The sequence below is a fragment of the Cloeon dipterum genome, chromosome 3 (assembly GCF_949628265.1).
Source record: "Cloeon dipterum chromosome 3, ieCloDipt1.1, whole genome shotgun sequence".
NCBI lineage: Eukaryota > Metazoa > Arthropoda > Insecta > Ephemeroptera > Baetidae > Cloeon > Cloeon dipterum.
In genome coordinates this window covers 10186405-10199608 of record NC_088788.1, presented here as the reverse complement: position 1 = coordinate 10199608, position 13204 = coordinate 10186405, and the positions used below count along the sequence as shown (strand labels likewise).

The 13204-nt window shown below is 37.2% G+C and overlaps 1 protein-coding gene across 7 annotated transcripts in view; it reads right to left on the bottom strand.

Annotated features, from left to right (window-relative positions):
* Positions 1–10513, bottom strand: part of by (blistery) — a 57089-nt gene extending 46576 nt beyond the window's left edge. For 5 of the 7 annotated variants that reach the window (XM_065486777.1, XM_065486780.1, XM_065486785.1 and 2 more), the window contains exon 1: positions 10334–10512. In XM_065486777.1, the coding sequence (XP_065342849.1) occupies positions 10334–10414 (81 nt within the window). In that variant the 5' untranslated portion in view covers positions 10415–10512. Of the gene's footprint in view, positions 1–10333 lie in introns of all 7 variants that reach the window. The other 2 variants (XM_065486783.1, XM_065486786.1) reach the window with 1 other exon arrangement.
* Between the last annotated feature and the right edge of the window lie 2691 nt (positions 10514–13204).

Below are 13204 nucleotides of genomic sequence, written 5' to 3'. Positions count from 1 at the left end.
AAACCTGTCAAAATCAATTGCCGACTTCCCAGATTCAGATATAATCATACCTTTCTTCTAGATTTTAGCTCCGAATATTTGCAATGCAAAGCTTATAGCTGTCCAATTAGCGGGAATTTCGGGCTTGAATTTATGTTTAATTTAAAACGATGAGTGTATTTTTTTTTTCAAATATTCCGCTATAGCTAAAATGTTTTTCTGAGACTTTGGCAGGAAATAGCGTGCTAAAAACTAGTTCAGTCTTTTGACAGGAAAACAGGCGTCATTCAAGAGGGATCGGAAAATCTAAAGCTTGATTGACGCGCTTTGCGTGTTTTCCCGTTTTTCCCTCGAAATTGGTTGGTTGATCAGCACTTTAAATGACGAAAATGGCCGACTCCAGGAAATGAGCAGAGCGTGAAAAACAACCGTTTCTTGGCTGCTTTTTCGGGAAGACGAAAAGCAAGCCAAGGGGAAAGAAAGAGCCAGCGTGCGTTCACGGTTTTGCGCTGCGCTTGGAATTTGATGGATCTCTTCAAGTTGCATTATTTGCTCGTTGCAAAATGCGCACGACTTCTCTTTATTCCTCTCGCAAACAAGGGAAACTAACAAATTTCAAAGAGAAAATGCTTTGGCATAAAACACGGGTCAAACTAAGGTCAAAATCATAACGAGTGCTGAGATAAAAAGAAACTGACCGCTCCATCTATTCGCCGGGTTGAATTCTAAATTAATCACAGTCCGGTTTGTTTTCGGCGTGTGACTCGAATTCGAAATGCTCTCCATCTCATTCTGAATTCAGCTTCCGGTCTCTAAAGGAGCGTTCACGTTTCTTGCGGAGGCGACGCAACAAAACACGCCAAAAACAAAGAGGATGGAAGTAAGAATTTTAGAGGCTAAAAATACCAGCCGGAACGAATATATATTAAGATTTTTCTTTTTCACATCGTCCGGCTCGGAATTGAGAGAGAGGGCCGAGCGTATTTACTTTTGTTTCGTGAAATTCTGCGAATAAATATTTAGTTGGGATATAAAGCAAATAAATCTTGGTGATTTATTCCTTTTGGAGCGTTTCATGTCGTTCTTTTCGTGACGAAAGAGCAACAAAGGGATCACTTCTTTTTCTCTTTGCTTCTGCACGCTCTCTCGCTCTTTAAACGGCGCCTTTTATTTTTGTGTCGTAAAAGAAAGATAAGCCAATGAAAAAAACGACCGACAGACGAAAAACAGACGCCTTTAAAAGCATTTTAAGACATAAGTCTATAAAAACAAACTAGATCGGAAGTTCAATTTAAATCGTTACAGTCCGAATCATAATAAAATTTTTAACTAGTTTTAAATTATCTTATTACAACAATTCGATAAAGAATAAGACGTATTAAAAGCTCTGCAAAACAAAAAAACGCTTTTTGAAGGTCACAATTGCCTGAATTAAATGTTGAAGTTCTCCTTGCAAAGGGCAATTTTCGTGTGAATAAAATATCTCTTTCGCTTTTCGGACAAGAGGCGCACAAGAGATCTTGTCTCGTCGCTCTTGAGAGAAATGAATGAGAACTTGACCATAACGAGGAGGAATAAAACGAGAAGAGAAGATGCTATCGTCATTCTCGGCGCCATACGTTTTTCTCCTCTCTTGCAATCAGAGAACCGGAAAATCGAGAGCAAAGCTCAAACAAAGCGAAATATACTCTTGACCAAAATATCACGTCCGCATAAGCTCGTTTTTTAAATTTATGAAATCAAGTTTCCTTTTACTAACTTAGAAATTTCAGTTTTAATTCGAGGGGGATTGATTTGAAAATTTTTAATTGTTTTGACAATAGTGAATGCTGGAATTTTACATTCCTTGAACACAAGAATCAATCATTCCACCTTTTTCCTACCTGTTAGCATGTTTTTCAAATGATTAATGGAGCAATTGGTTGGGAGGGTATCGGGATGAAAAATGATTCTCTTATGCGCTCCAAGCGGAGGATGCAATGCCTTAAACAAATTAACAGCAAGCTCAAATTTACGGAGAGAGTCGGAATTTATGAGCAAAAGTTAATTAAAACATCATTGCTTGATTGCATTTCAGAAATTTACGAACATGTCTGTCAGTTCAGGGAGATAATTAACAATTAAATTACGCTTGAATGACATAAACGACGTTTCTTAGTTCATTTTCCGCTTCGTTGTTTCCAAGCTGAGATGAGTTTACCAGAAACAAGTATTTCCAGCATTAAAGGAGAAGAGTGTTCACTTAATTAAGAAGAAAAATATGACGCCACGATCCATAAAATAAAAATCAGTTGATAGGTTCGATTAAAAATATGCAAATGAACTGACGAGATATATTTATTCTGCTGGTCATTCGATTTAATGGTGATTTCTCACCGCATTGTTAGAGCAAGTCAATAATCGATTTTAAACTTGAAAAATTTTGCTTGTGTGCAGCTAAAGTTAGCGGTGATTTGGCGTGACTTATTGGGTTTACAAAGCGATGAGTTGTTTTGGCGTCTCACGTGTAAACGCGGATCGCGAGGCGAGTCACGCACACGAGACCGATTGGCACGAGAAGGCTTTTGCATGCCAAGTGCGCTTTCGTCCGTTTTCAGCCGTGCCAGCCGCGTTTTCGACCCGCGATGAATGAATGGGATACGGCGTCGACCACCGCGCAATACCATCGTCAACGCGAAAAAAGGCGCTTGGGCGCTGTCATCTCAACGCCATCGGACTAGCAATTCAAATGGAGACATAAATAATTAGAAATGCACAGCTATAATTAAGTGTGACTGCGAATTAGATTTTAAAAGCAGGACACGTTGCAATTAAAAATCGATAAAATACGTTCAAACGATTTCCTGTGAATATTCTTATGATTCTTATTATTTCGAAAAAATCACACTTAAAAAAAGGGAAATTCATCTATTCATTAAATTTATAACTTAAATAATTCGATGAATGGGGTAAAAAATTCAAATTTAACTGCAAATATTCGATATCATGTGTGTGTTTTACGTTTAGTACAAAATTTAGCAATTTATTCTCTCTATGGCTGTGAAATTTACATCATCGACTATTTCTTTCTGAACTTCCACATCCAGTTGCTGCGGGAACTTTAAATGAGCACGAATCACGCAATTTGAAGCCATTTTAACCATAATTAAAACCGTCTTAAGCTGTCAAAACTATCTAAATGCGTCTAAATCGGTGGACAGTCCTAAGAAAAGTGCATAATTACGTTGCATGTCAAGAAATGTTGCTCGCAATTTGTTTTCTATGCATTTGTTTTGGCCAAAATTATTTTTAATCATTTTTCCACTCAATTTTTTTTACGAGCGGAAAGTCGGTTTTGTTGCTACTTTTATACCTGTCAAAAAACAGACAAACTGACCTTGTTTAGGTTTAAATATTATCTACTTGGACAATATCAGCTTCTATTTAGATACAAATATATGTATTTCAAAGGTCACACGGTTCTTCATCGGAAAAATTAGCACCTGGTTCGTTTTAGTGGTAAATGACACGCGATGAACACATTAAAAAAATAAGATAAAATAAGGTTTAGACAGAATTTTTAGCCTTTCACGGTTAAAAAGGCATTTAATTCAAACTCTAAAGAAAAGGAAAATTATAACAATAATGACAGTAACTTAAAATCGCTGATATTTTAAATATAGGATAATTTTACAACATAAAATTACATGTGATCTGAGCCTAAATATGTTTAATAATATTTTTGCACTCCAAATGGTCTGAAAAACATTTTTTAAATTAGTCTAATAAAATTAAAATTTTAAATTTGTGCCTTTGAAAACTCATTCCAGACCCAAACACGCGAATAAAACACTTTCAGCTGTAAAAACAAATATTAATCTTTCGAAACAAACTTGACTAAATCCAATTAACTCTTTCAAAGTCCAATTAAAATTACATAGCTGATTCTCATTCAAAAACAAATATTTAGCTGGTATAAAACAAACAAACTATACTCATCTATTTAATCATAAAAAATTACCAATCTATAAATGACTCGTAATTTGAAATGATGCGATTATATATTTTTTTCTGACTTTTTATGAGCCATAAAAGAGTGGGCATGCACACATCAGAACGTATTCATTTCAATTTTAATAACGAAATGGCACTCTAAAAGTGAAGTGGTTCAAAAAGAGGGAGGTCAAACATTTGCTCATGGTATGCGTGTATCTCAGTATGTCATCTTTTCGCTTCTTCTTTGTTCCTAAAATAGCGCGGACAGATTTACGGCTCTAATCCTCCACCTAGAACAAAGATGGCGAATTGTTCGTTATCAGCCAGCGCGGAGATAACATGACCTCTCGGCCCGCAATCCAATTAGCCAGCTGAAAACGAATGTTCTCTGAACATTGTTTTCGATTTTTATGGCAGACCAATAAAATAGTTGGATCTAATGATTTCTTCCCGCTCAACCGCAAGGAAATTAAGGAATTTTCTCATATAAACCCGATTTCACATCGTGTTTTCTTTCTGGGGGAAAATTAGAGAGGAGCAAAAGGTAACATATTATTTTCCTTTCTGCAACTCCTCTGATACAATCGATTGTACATAATATATTGAATAAATTTCGCCTTGGAGTTGCACATACAGCCGTTGCTCCCAAGAATCCCAAGAGTGAAATTCGCAATTGACATGTTGTTTGTCCCCTTCTCTTCATGAACTTCAATTGAAATTCCGAGCAGATTTTTGCCAATCAGTATTCTACTCTTTCCTCTGCAAAAAGAATAAAACCGCAGCCAAAATTGCGAAACACGATTGCCAAACGATAAAGTATAAAAGTCAAGACAACAAACAACTGTTGCCTCAGTGATTTGGGAGGAAAAAAATTATATAAAATATGTTTTGACCCCTGATCTTAGAACTATAATGATCACTATACACAATTTAGGCAACGAACCGATTGAAAAAATGTTCCGGAAGACTATCAATTTGCCGGGTAATGAATGACGATGAGCGTTTTAATTGCAGCTTCGAGCGACAAGATTAATCATGTTAATTGGCTCGTATCTTTGAAAAAGGACCGCTTTTTGCCGTTGCTGCATGGGATGCAATCATTAATCGTCTTAATTATCACGTTGCGTCAAGCAGGTGCCAAAAGATCTCGCGCAGGCACTTCGATTTTCTTTTTGGAATAATTTATTTGTTCCAATTTTTGGTTGCATTTAAATTCCTACTAGAAGCAGTAAAATATTTTTAAAGCCTCACTGCAATATTGATTTATTGGCCGTCTAAAATTTCTAGAGTAGCAAAAGCGATAAAAAGATTGAAAGATTTTCAAATGTTTTGATCTGCGTTTTCATCTCTTCGCGTGTTTTCGTTTGGGTTTAATGATCACTTTCTTTCGGGCGCAAGGCAGATGACATCAGCCTTTAAAAGCAAACAAACGCCATAAAAGCCGAGCGAGAGTGATATCACAGCTGAAAATGGAGAAAAACGGGTGTGAAAAGAGGCCGACTCTCAACTTCTCCCAATTCCCCATCTCCCTCGTTGGGTGTCGGGCGTTTTCAACACGGCCGGTCGGAATAAATAAAATAAAAAAATCAAATTAAAATTAGACAAAGTGTGTCGGCAGCCGCGTGGAACTAATGGTCGCCGTCACTTCCTACCCAATCAATTCCGAATCGCAATTCGAGAAGGAGAAGAGTATTTCACACAAAAAGCGGATCTTCGCGCGCGTGGTTACAATTACTTCAGCTTCTTTATTCAATAAGGACGCTTTCCTCAGGGAATCCCAAAGATTTTTACCTCAAATGAGAAAATTTAAAATGGATCTGTAATGAAAAAAAGTGAAAAATTATTCCTGAATATTCTTAAAATTGGGAAAGACCTAAAAATGTACAAGGTTATATTTACAGTTTAAATTTAGCTCCAAATTTTCATGCTAATCAAGCGCTGACTAATATCTCCTTTTTGAAAATCATGATTTAATTCAAAGTGAGGACAACTTATCTCAGAATTCACACAGAGAGGAATCGAAATCAAACTAAAAATCACTGACAAACCGTTAAAGATTTCGATAAATTTGGCAAATTCTGAAATTTAACTATTGCTTGGTCCTGATTTCATTGTTGGCACATTTTACAGACTAATTTTTGCTAAATTCTACAAAAATAAATTCAAAGGAACTCTTGTAAAAATGCCGTTCATTGTTGCAATGTAAATGTCCACTTTAAGATCTCTTTTCCAGATAAAAAAAAAATATTTTTTATTCATAAAGCTTTTTGTATTTTATTAAAAAGAAACGTATGCGGATGGGAAAAATCGAATTGCAGACTTTTGACTTTGAACCATATCTCGAAACGTTTTTGTCGAGTTCGCAGGTGCGGCCGAGACTTTCGGCCGAATCGTGACGCGCACATTTGAATAGCAAAGAGCGTTCAAGGATTTTTCTCTCTGCTCGCAGATGCAAATCGCTGATACGCACAAACAAAAAAATATATAAATAATAACAACAACGACCACACATTCCTCTCGGGCACAAAATTGGCGATAAATCAATTGCATGCCGACTTTCCAATCCACTAATGTGAATAATATTGCAGAGTAGGAATTCGTTATACTGCTTAATCTAAAGTAAAAACGGGAATAAATTATAAAATATCGTCTCGTTAATAAATAGGAAGCGACGAGAGATCGGATAATTGAAAAGTTGCCAGTGCGCTTGAGTCCGAGATTGGAGGAAAACGGCGCTGAAGTCGCGGAGCAAAAGTCCTTGAGTCTTTAATTTGCAACAGCATCACAAGACTCGACGCAAAAAGCGTCAAGCCAAACATGACTTCCAAATTTAGAAGAATTTCAAGCCGTCATTTCTAAATTTAAACCGAATTTTGAAAGAAGGAGAAGAGCAGTGTCGAAACGCAGCCACATATGGCGCGAGCTTGCCCCGGCTGGCATAAATTAATTTACTGCATTGATATTATTATTTGCTTTTTTTGCCATCGGCCATGCTAATGCGAAAATGTGACTATAGAGTCGGCGGCGTCTGTGAGTATTTTTTTCCTTCTGCTCTTTGACACCCATAAACTTGGATTCGCGCAGAATGAAAGACTATTTTTTGTTGCCGTTTGCGTGTGAAAATTCTGCGGTAAAGGGTTTCCCTTGTAATCCAACAATCTCAGCGCAGCGAAACAGCGAAAGGAGCAACAGCTGGAAGGATCGAATTTCGCTAACGCTTCAAACGTTGCAATGTGGGTGAGGCAAATGCGTCGCTCTAATGAACATCTAATTAATGTTTTGGAATGGAGGAAGGTAAAAAATAAACAAAAAAAACTTGGCCTTTTTTCTCAGAGGCAAAAAATATTTAAAACCTATCTTCTTAAAAATCTAACGCACATCAAAAATTTAAAATTAAAATTTACTCACACTTTGAGAAGGCATTCACATACACAACACAAAACGAATAAGAGAAATTAACAGATCTATCCTAATAATCGTATAAAATCTCGTACATATTCACATCAGTCAGTTTTAAAACTTTTTAAATAGGAATCAAGTGACTCCGTGCAGTAGTACATCGACCAACGGAAGCAACCGAGCGAAATCAACTGTGTGATTGGACAAAAGATTGCGTCGCGCAGTCGAAAGTAAGCCAAATGAAAATCACTCTGCAATTGACGGCCGTGAGCATTGAGATGGCAGAAGAAAGGACCGTTTACGCCTAATTAGCTTTGAGCCACTTCTCCACGCCATATCCGCCCGCAAGACCCCGCGTCGCATGCAGTTTCGCACATTCAAATCGATCAGCCGAATGTACTTTCAAAACTGACAACGTTTATATTAATATAATACTGGCGCGCAGACTGCAGACGGAAAATAATATCACTGATTCGTCTAATAGCCCTTTTGATATGTAATTTTATGCCCTGCCGACTCGTAAAATTAATGCTTGGTATATTATTTGAAACTCACAACAATAGAATTTATATTGATACTTATTTGTTTGCATAGAGTTGTTTCAATTTGGATTTTTATAAAGGCCAACATTTTTTTGTTCTTAATCAAACTTTACTCTCATTTTCCCAAAAAAATTTACTGCATTTTACTGTTATTTCCTTTTGCACATTTCGATTCGTTTCATCGAGATCTAACCAACGGTGTGTGACACTTTTTGGGGAAACTCTTTTGTTGTGAAATTAATTAACATTTCAAGCAGGGATACAGTTCTCACCATTTGAAAAGCATTCTATAGCTTTGCAGCCACTTTTCTAAAAAAATTTACTACGAAATTTTAGAGTTTTTAACTCTCATCTTTTACAATAAATGATGTTCACAAAGGTTTTTCCAACATTTTAATAGCAGTTTCACTGCCACTTCTCTGAGGAAAGATTAAAAAAATGAAGAAAGTTTTGGTAACTCTAATGACTGACACTGGATGCGTCACACAAAAATTAATAATTCTTATTTCGTCATTTTAAAAACACACATTTGTGATTATGATTGTTGACGTCGTCGAACGGTGGACAATCAAAATTTAAAATTCGAAATTCCGTTATTGCGACTGTGTGTTTCCATGGCGACGAAGTAAACACGTTTTTTGTCTTTCTCATCTAACAGAACGTAATTTGCACGTATGGAGGGAAAATTATATTTTCGGCGTGACTCGAAAATCGTGATACGAAATTCATTCACTTGGTGTGGAGGCGATGGAGGTAATGATTGTTTGAGTGCAACAAAAAATAAATTAAACGCGACTTTCGTTTTGCATTTCATTTGAAATTCAGATGGAAATGCATTTCTTGTTATTATTTAAATGAGCCAAGTAGTAATACGTTTGCTGTTCCAACTAATTACAATTGCAGATGAAGCAAAATAATGTTGTCACTTTGCTCGCCAATTCACCTTTTAATACTTTGCATCTCATGAGAGCAGAATATAATTTAAAGTAAAAAAATATGTTTTTTATTCGGAATTTTATTTACTAGTGAAAATGTAAAGGCGAGCCTTATCTGAAAAACGCGCATAATGAGAAAGCAACGTTGCGTGTTTTCCGAGGGCAAATTGGTGCGTGTCATCCCCTATTAAGTTGAGGAGGCAAGGGTGACTCCTTGACGCCGAAAATTCTAAATCTTGCTGATTCACGCAATTTCGTTTAATTAAGACCATCACGGGAGAGAGAGAGAGGGACACAGGGGGGTGATGAACACAAAACACAAGGGTGCGCTTCACCCTCCCAGCTGGAAAAAATGCATCCCCAGTTGATAAACTAAACTGATACCGCAACAATATGCTGTGCCAACAAATAATACGGTTGATCCGTTTTAATTTAACGTATACGATACCAACCGGATAATATATAAAATTAATTCTGGTAAAAAAACTGGATGATGAATCGTTGGATTAAAAGAGAGTAAAATGATTCACAGTTTCGCTCCTTTAAATCCCCTTTGAAAGCATCGCTTATGCGGACGGAGGCAAAAGGTAAAAGAAAAAAAGGAAGGGCCACACAGCGTTTCGGAGATGAAAAATGGCCTTGAATAGATTTGTCTCGTGCTCGTGAGCACAACAGCAGCGGACAAAAGGGAATTCCTCTTTTCCCGATTCCGACATCACCATGACAAAGAGTTGTTCCAAAACGTTTCGTTTGCGTTCCTCTCAAATGTGACACTTTGCTTCACAATACAAACAAACGAATCAATGCTGTCACTACAAAAAAGAAGATGTGACGTTTTCTTTTGCGAATCGGTACTTTTCAAGTTTAAAGCGCGCCCGGGGCTTTAAAATGTTGTTCTTGCTCATACTTTATTTCAATTAAGTAAAAAAACGCGCGAAACCGAAAACGAATCAATGAGAAATTTTTTTATCAATGTTGAGTCAGTTTTCTTGATAAAAATTTGTGTCTGTACTAAATTAATCTGTAGTAATTTTGTTATCTCTTTCTTCATTCAGGCTTAGAATAATTCCATAAACAGGCATACAGTAATGAAAAAATTCTTGCTCCATCTAGAAATTTTTCCTATTTTAAAATATTAAATTTCAACACGGCTCTAGTTTTCATTTCTAGCTCTCCTAGAAAGAGTTTTCGTACACTGTTTGCCTTTTCTCTAATGCTTTTTAAAAAAATTTTCGACATGATTGTACTTGGCAAAATGTGAAAATTAAAAACAACAACAACAAATTCAAAATTATGCTTTAATATTACCATCTCAACTCAGGGTGTTTACTCAACAGAAAATTTATTTCTCGACAACCTAATTTTCAGGTCAATTAAATAAACCTCGGGAACTCTTGACCTGACAGCTCAGAAAACCCATTTGTCATTAATAATCAACACGGTCTCCAGTGCATGAAATTAAAATTGACCCTTCCTCAGGGTCGCAAAGGGCGCAGGACCGACCTTGAGCAGGAGGTGGAGGGGTGGGCTGACGCTGGGCCTCCTGGCACCCTTCTTGCGCCGGCCGAAGCACGTCCAGGGCATCTTTTCGGCTTATTCGGCTCGCATGCCTCAAGATACACACACCACGTGAGACGGGCGCCGCGGCTCCGTCAGCGACGCCGACCTTGGCTACCGGCTCCGACTGCTCGACTGGCGGCTCTCGAGGATCAAGGGGAGAACCCGGCCGCGCCCCTCCCTCCCGGGGCCCCTCCGCTCCATCGGCCAGACGGTCGGAGGGGGCGGGGGAGCGGCCGCATCTGTGCCGCATCCAAAACGCACGAGGAGTAGTGCACGGCGCGGCGAGAGGAGATTCCTTCCTATGTGTGTGTGTGTGCTTGATTCACGAAGGAGAATAAAAAACATATCCCGCATTCCTGCCAGGAAGGCAAGCGAAATGCCCAAAGACCCTTCACTATCGCCGATAATTAATACGAAAAATGAAGAGTCACTTTGTAAAAATCGGTCCTCGGCGGCTCTCAATGTTTCCTTTTGGATAATAACATTTTAATTTGCCTCCTTTTACTTACAATCGAAATTTAAAAAATATAATAAAAAAAACATGAAGCGAAATTAATCACAAATCATGAATAAATAAATAATTTTTTCCAGCAGTGCAGTGGAGCTAAACCAAAACATTTTCTGTCTCAGTTAAGCACAGTAAAAATAATGAAAATTGCAAATCAGGATAGATTCCTTCGCACCATATTTTTGCGATCCTTGAAAAAGGAACGAGAAAATATTTATCTGAGGTCATTCAAAATAAACATTAAATAATGATATTTTTATCGAGTTGGTGCTGAAATTTAAAGTAAGATGAATGTTTATATTGTTCAAGAGACAGGCTGTGATTTATTCAATTGAATGTCTCGACATAACTTTCGGAAATTCTGCGAGGAGAAAAGCTGTAAAGTCAGCAGGAGCCGCTAATTCACTTACTTTCAGCACGGAAGAAAATAAACAAGCGATTGTTGAAAGGATGACGAGTAATTTTTCAACCCGCTTCTTAGCATAATAATGGTCCTTTCTTCTGCTTCTTCTTCGGCGAGTGTTGCAATCTGTTACATTATTCTCAAACGTAATCCTCTTGAAAAGATAATTCCCTCTTAATGCCGTCTAATTTGCATGAAACCATCTTTCATAAACCTAACCAAGGCCGAAAATAGCTCCGATATTCCACTCTGGAGTCCGAAAAATTTATTTCAAAGCTAAATCCCTTTAACGACTAAAAATATGAGAGATTTTGGGCACATCAGGGCGTTTCCTGAGCGCCCTGATGGCTTGCAAAGGATCGAATTGCATATATTCTGAAAGCTCTCGACTTGGCCGTTCCAACGGCGCGCAGATCTTGCAAATCGAACCAATAAAAAGCCCGTCAGGCGTCGTTACACATGGAAATTAATAACTTTGATCGCTTGGGGGCTACCCTGACGTCAGGGTCCGATTTATTGCCTGTTCTGATGGTCTTATCTGAACTCAGGGTTGACCCCCAGCATGTTCCGAGGGTAAAAATCAACCTTTTTTTATTTTCTCTATCTATATTCATTTATACCCAAACTCAAAAATTCCTTCTGCATTTCGAAAACTAGAAGGTTCTAAAATTTCGAGGCATGTTAAATATATGCTTGGCGCAACACTTAATTCCATACATAGATGTGCATTAACGAACTTGTTTTTGAAATATATTCAGAATTGAATAACTTAAAAATAAATTTAATTTAAAAAATACAAATATGAAAGTTGTTGGCCTTCTATAAATAAATAGCCATCTTTCGACGCAAAGTTTGATGTTCTAACTTCAATAGAACACTCGAGATTATCTTAACTTTTGTAAATTCTAGGAGGGTGCGTTTCCACGATTATTTACCCTGATTTTTCGGAAAATGGCCTTATATTTTTTCGTCAAAATTAAATATGTGTCGACACCTCTATAGGACCCTAACACCAAACTAAAAAGTCACATTGGTGCTAAAAAAGTCAAAATTTTGCAGGTTAAATCAAATTAATAACGGAAACGCCCCATAATGTGATGTATAGAGCTTAAAAATTATTTTTCTTACTGAAAATTAAATGAAACACTGTTTTCATTTTTAAAAACCCTGTTAATTAATTTAAAAAATGAAACAGTATATATTTAAAGACACTAATTGCAACGTAATACCTTACTCAAAAGATTATCAGATTGGCAGAACAGATAGATAGTTTTTGAATCGATTTTAGCTGCGATCATTTAATTAACGGAGTGTCGATTATGCCGATTGGTTCGTCGAGTATTCGCGCAAGAAGGGAATCTTATTGCGTCTCGGGTGCGAAGCCGAAAATAAATTAGTGATCAGCTGCCGCGGAAAAAGAGCAGTGGAAGGGTGCATGCTGCTGCGCTGGGGGAGGAACCCAATCACTCCAAAGCATCCGCCGAACGCCGACCGCCGGGGCCCCTTGCTTGCACTTCTCCACACACAAAAAATTGGTCAATAAATTACTCGAGAGGCGCGCTCTCTGCATAATTTCGTCCGCTCCAAAACATCCTGTTGCGCATTCAAAGCTAGAAACTCCAGAAACGACGGTTGAATTTTTATTAAATATTGTCTGGAAGTTCGGAAACTATAAAAAATTATTACTATGCAAGAAAATTTATAAATATCAGACACGCTACGCAGTTAGGAATGGGACCCAATTTTTTTAATCCTGTTAAATGTTTAAACAACTGAACAATTTGATACAATAGCTATAAAAATCAAAACTAATCCAGTCATTTTTGTATTTGATTTACTTTTACAAAATTCGATTCTATATGATTTAATTTTTCAAATTATGAATTTTCTCTAGTTTAAGTGA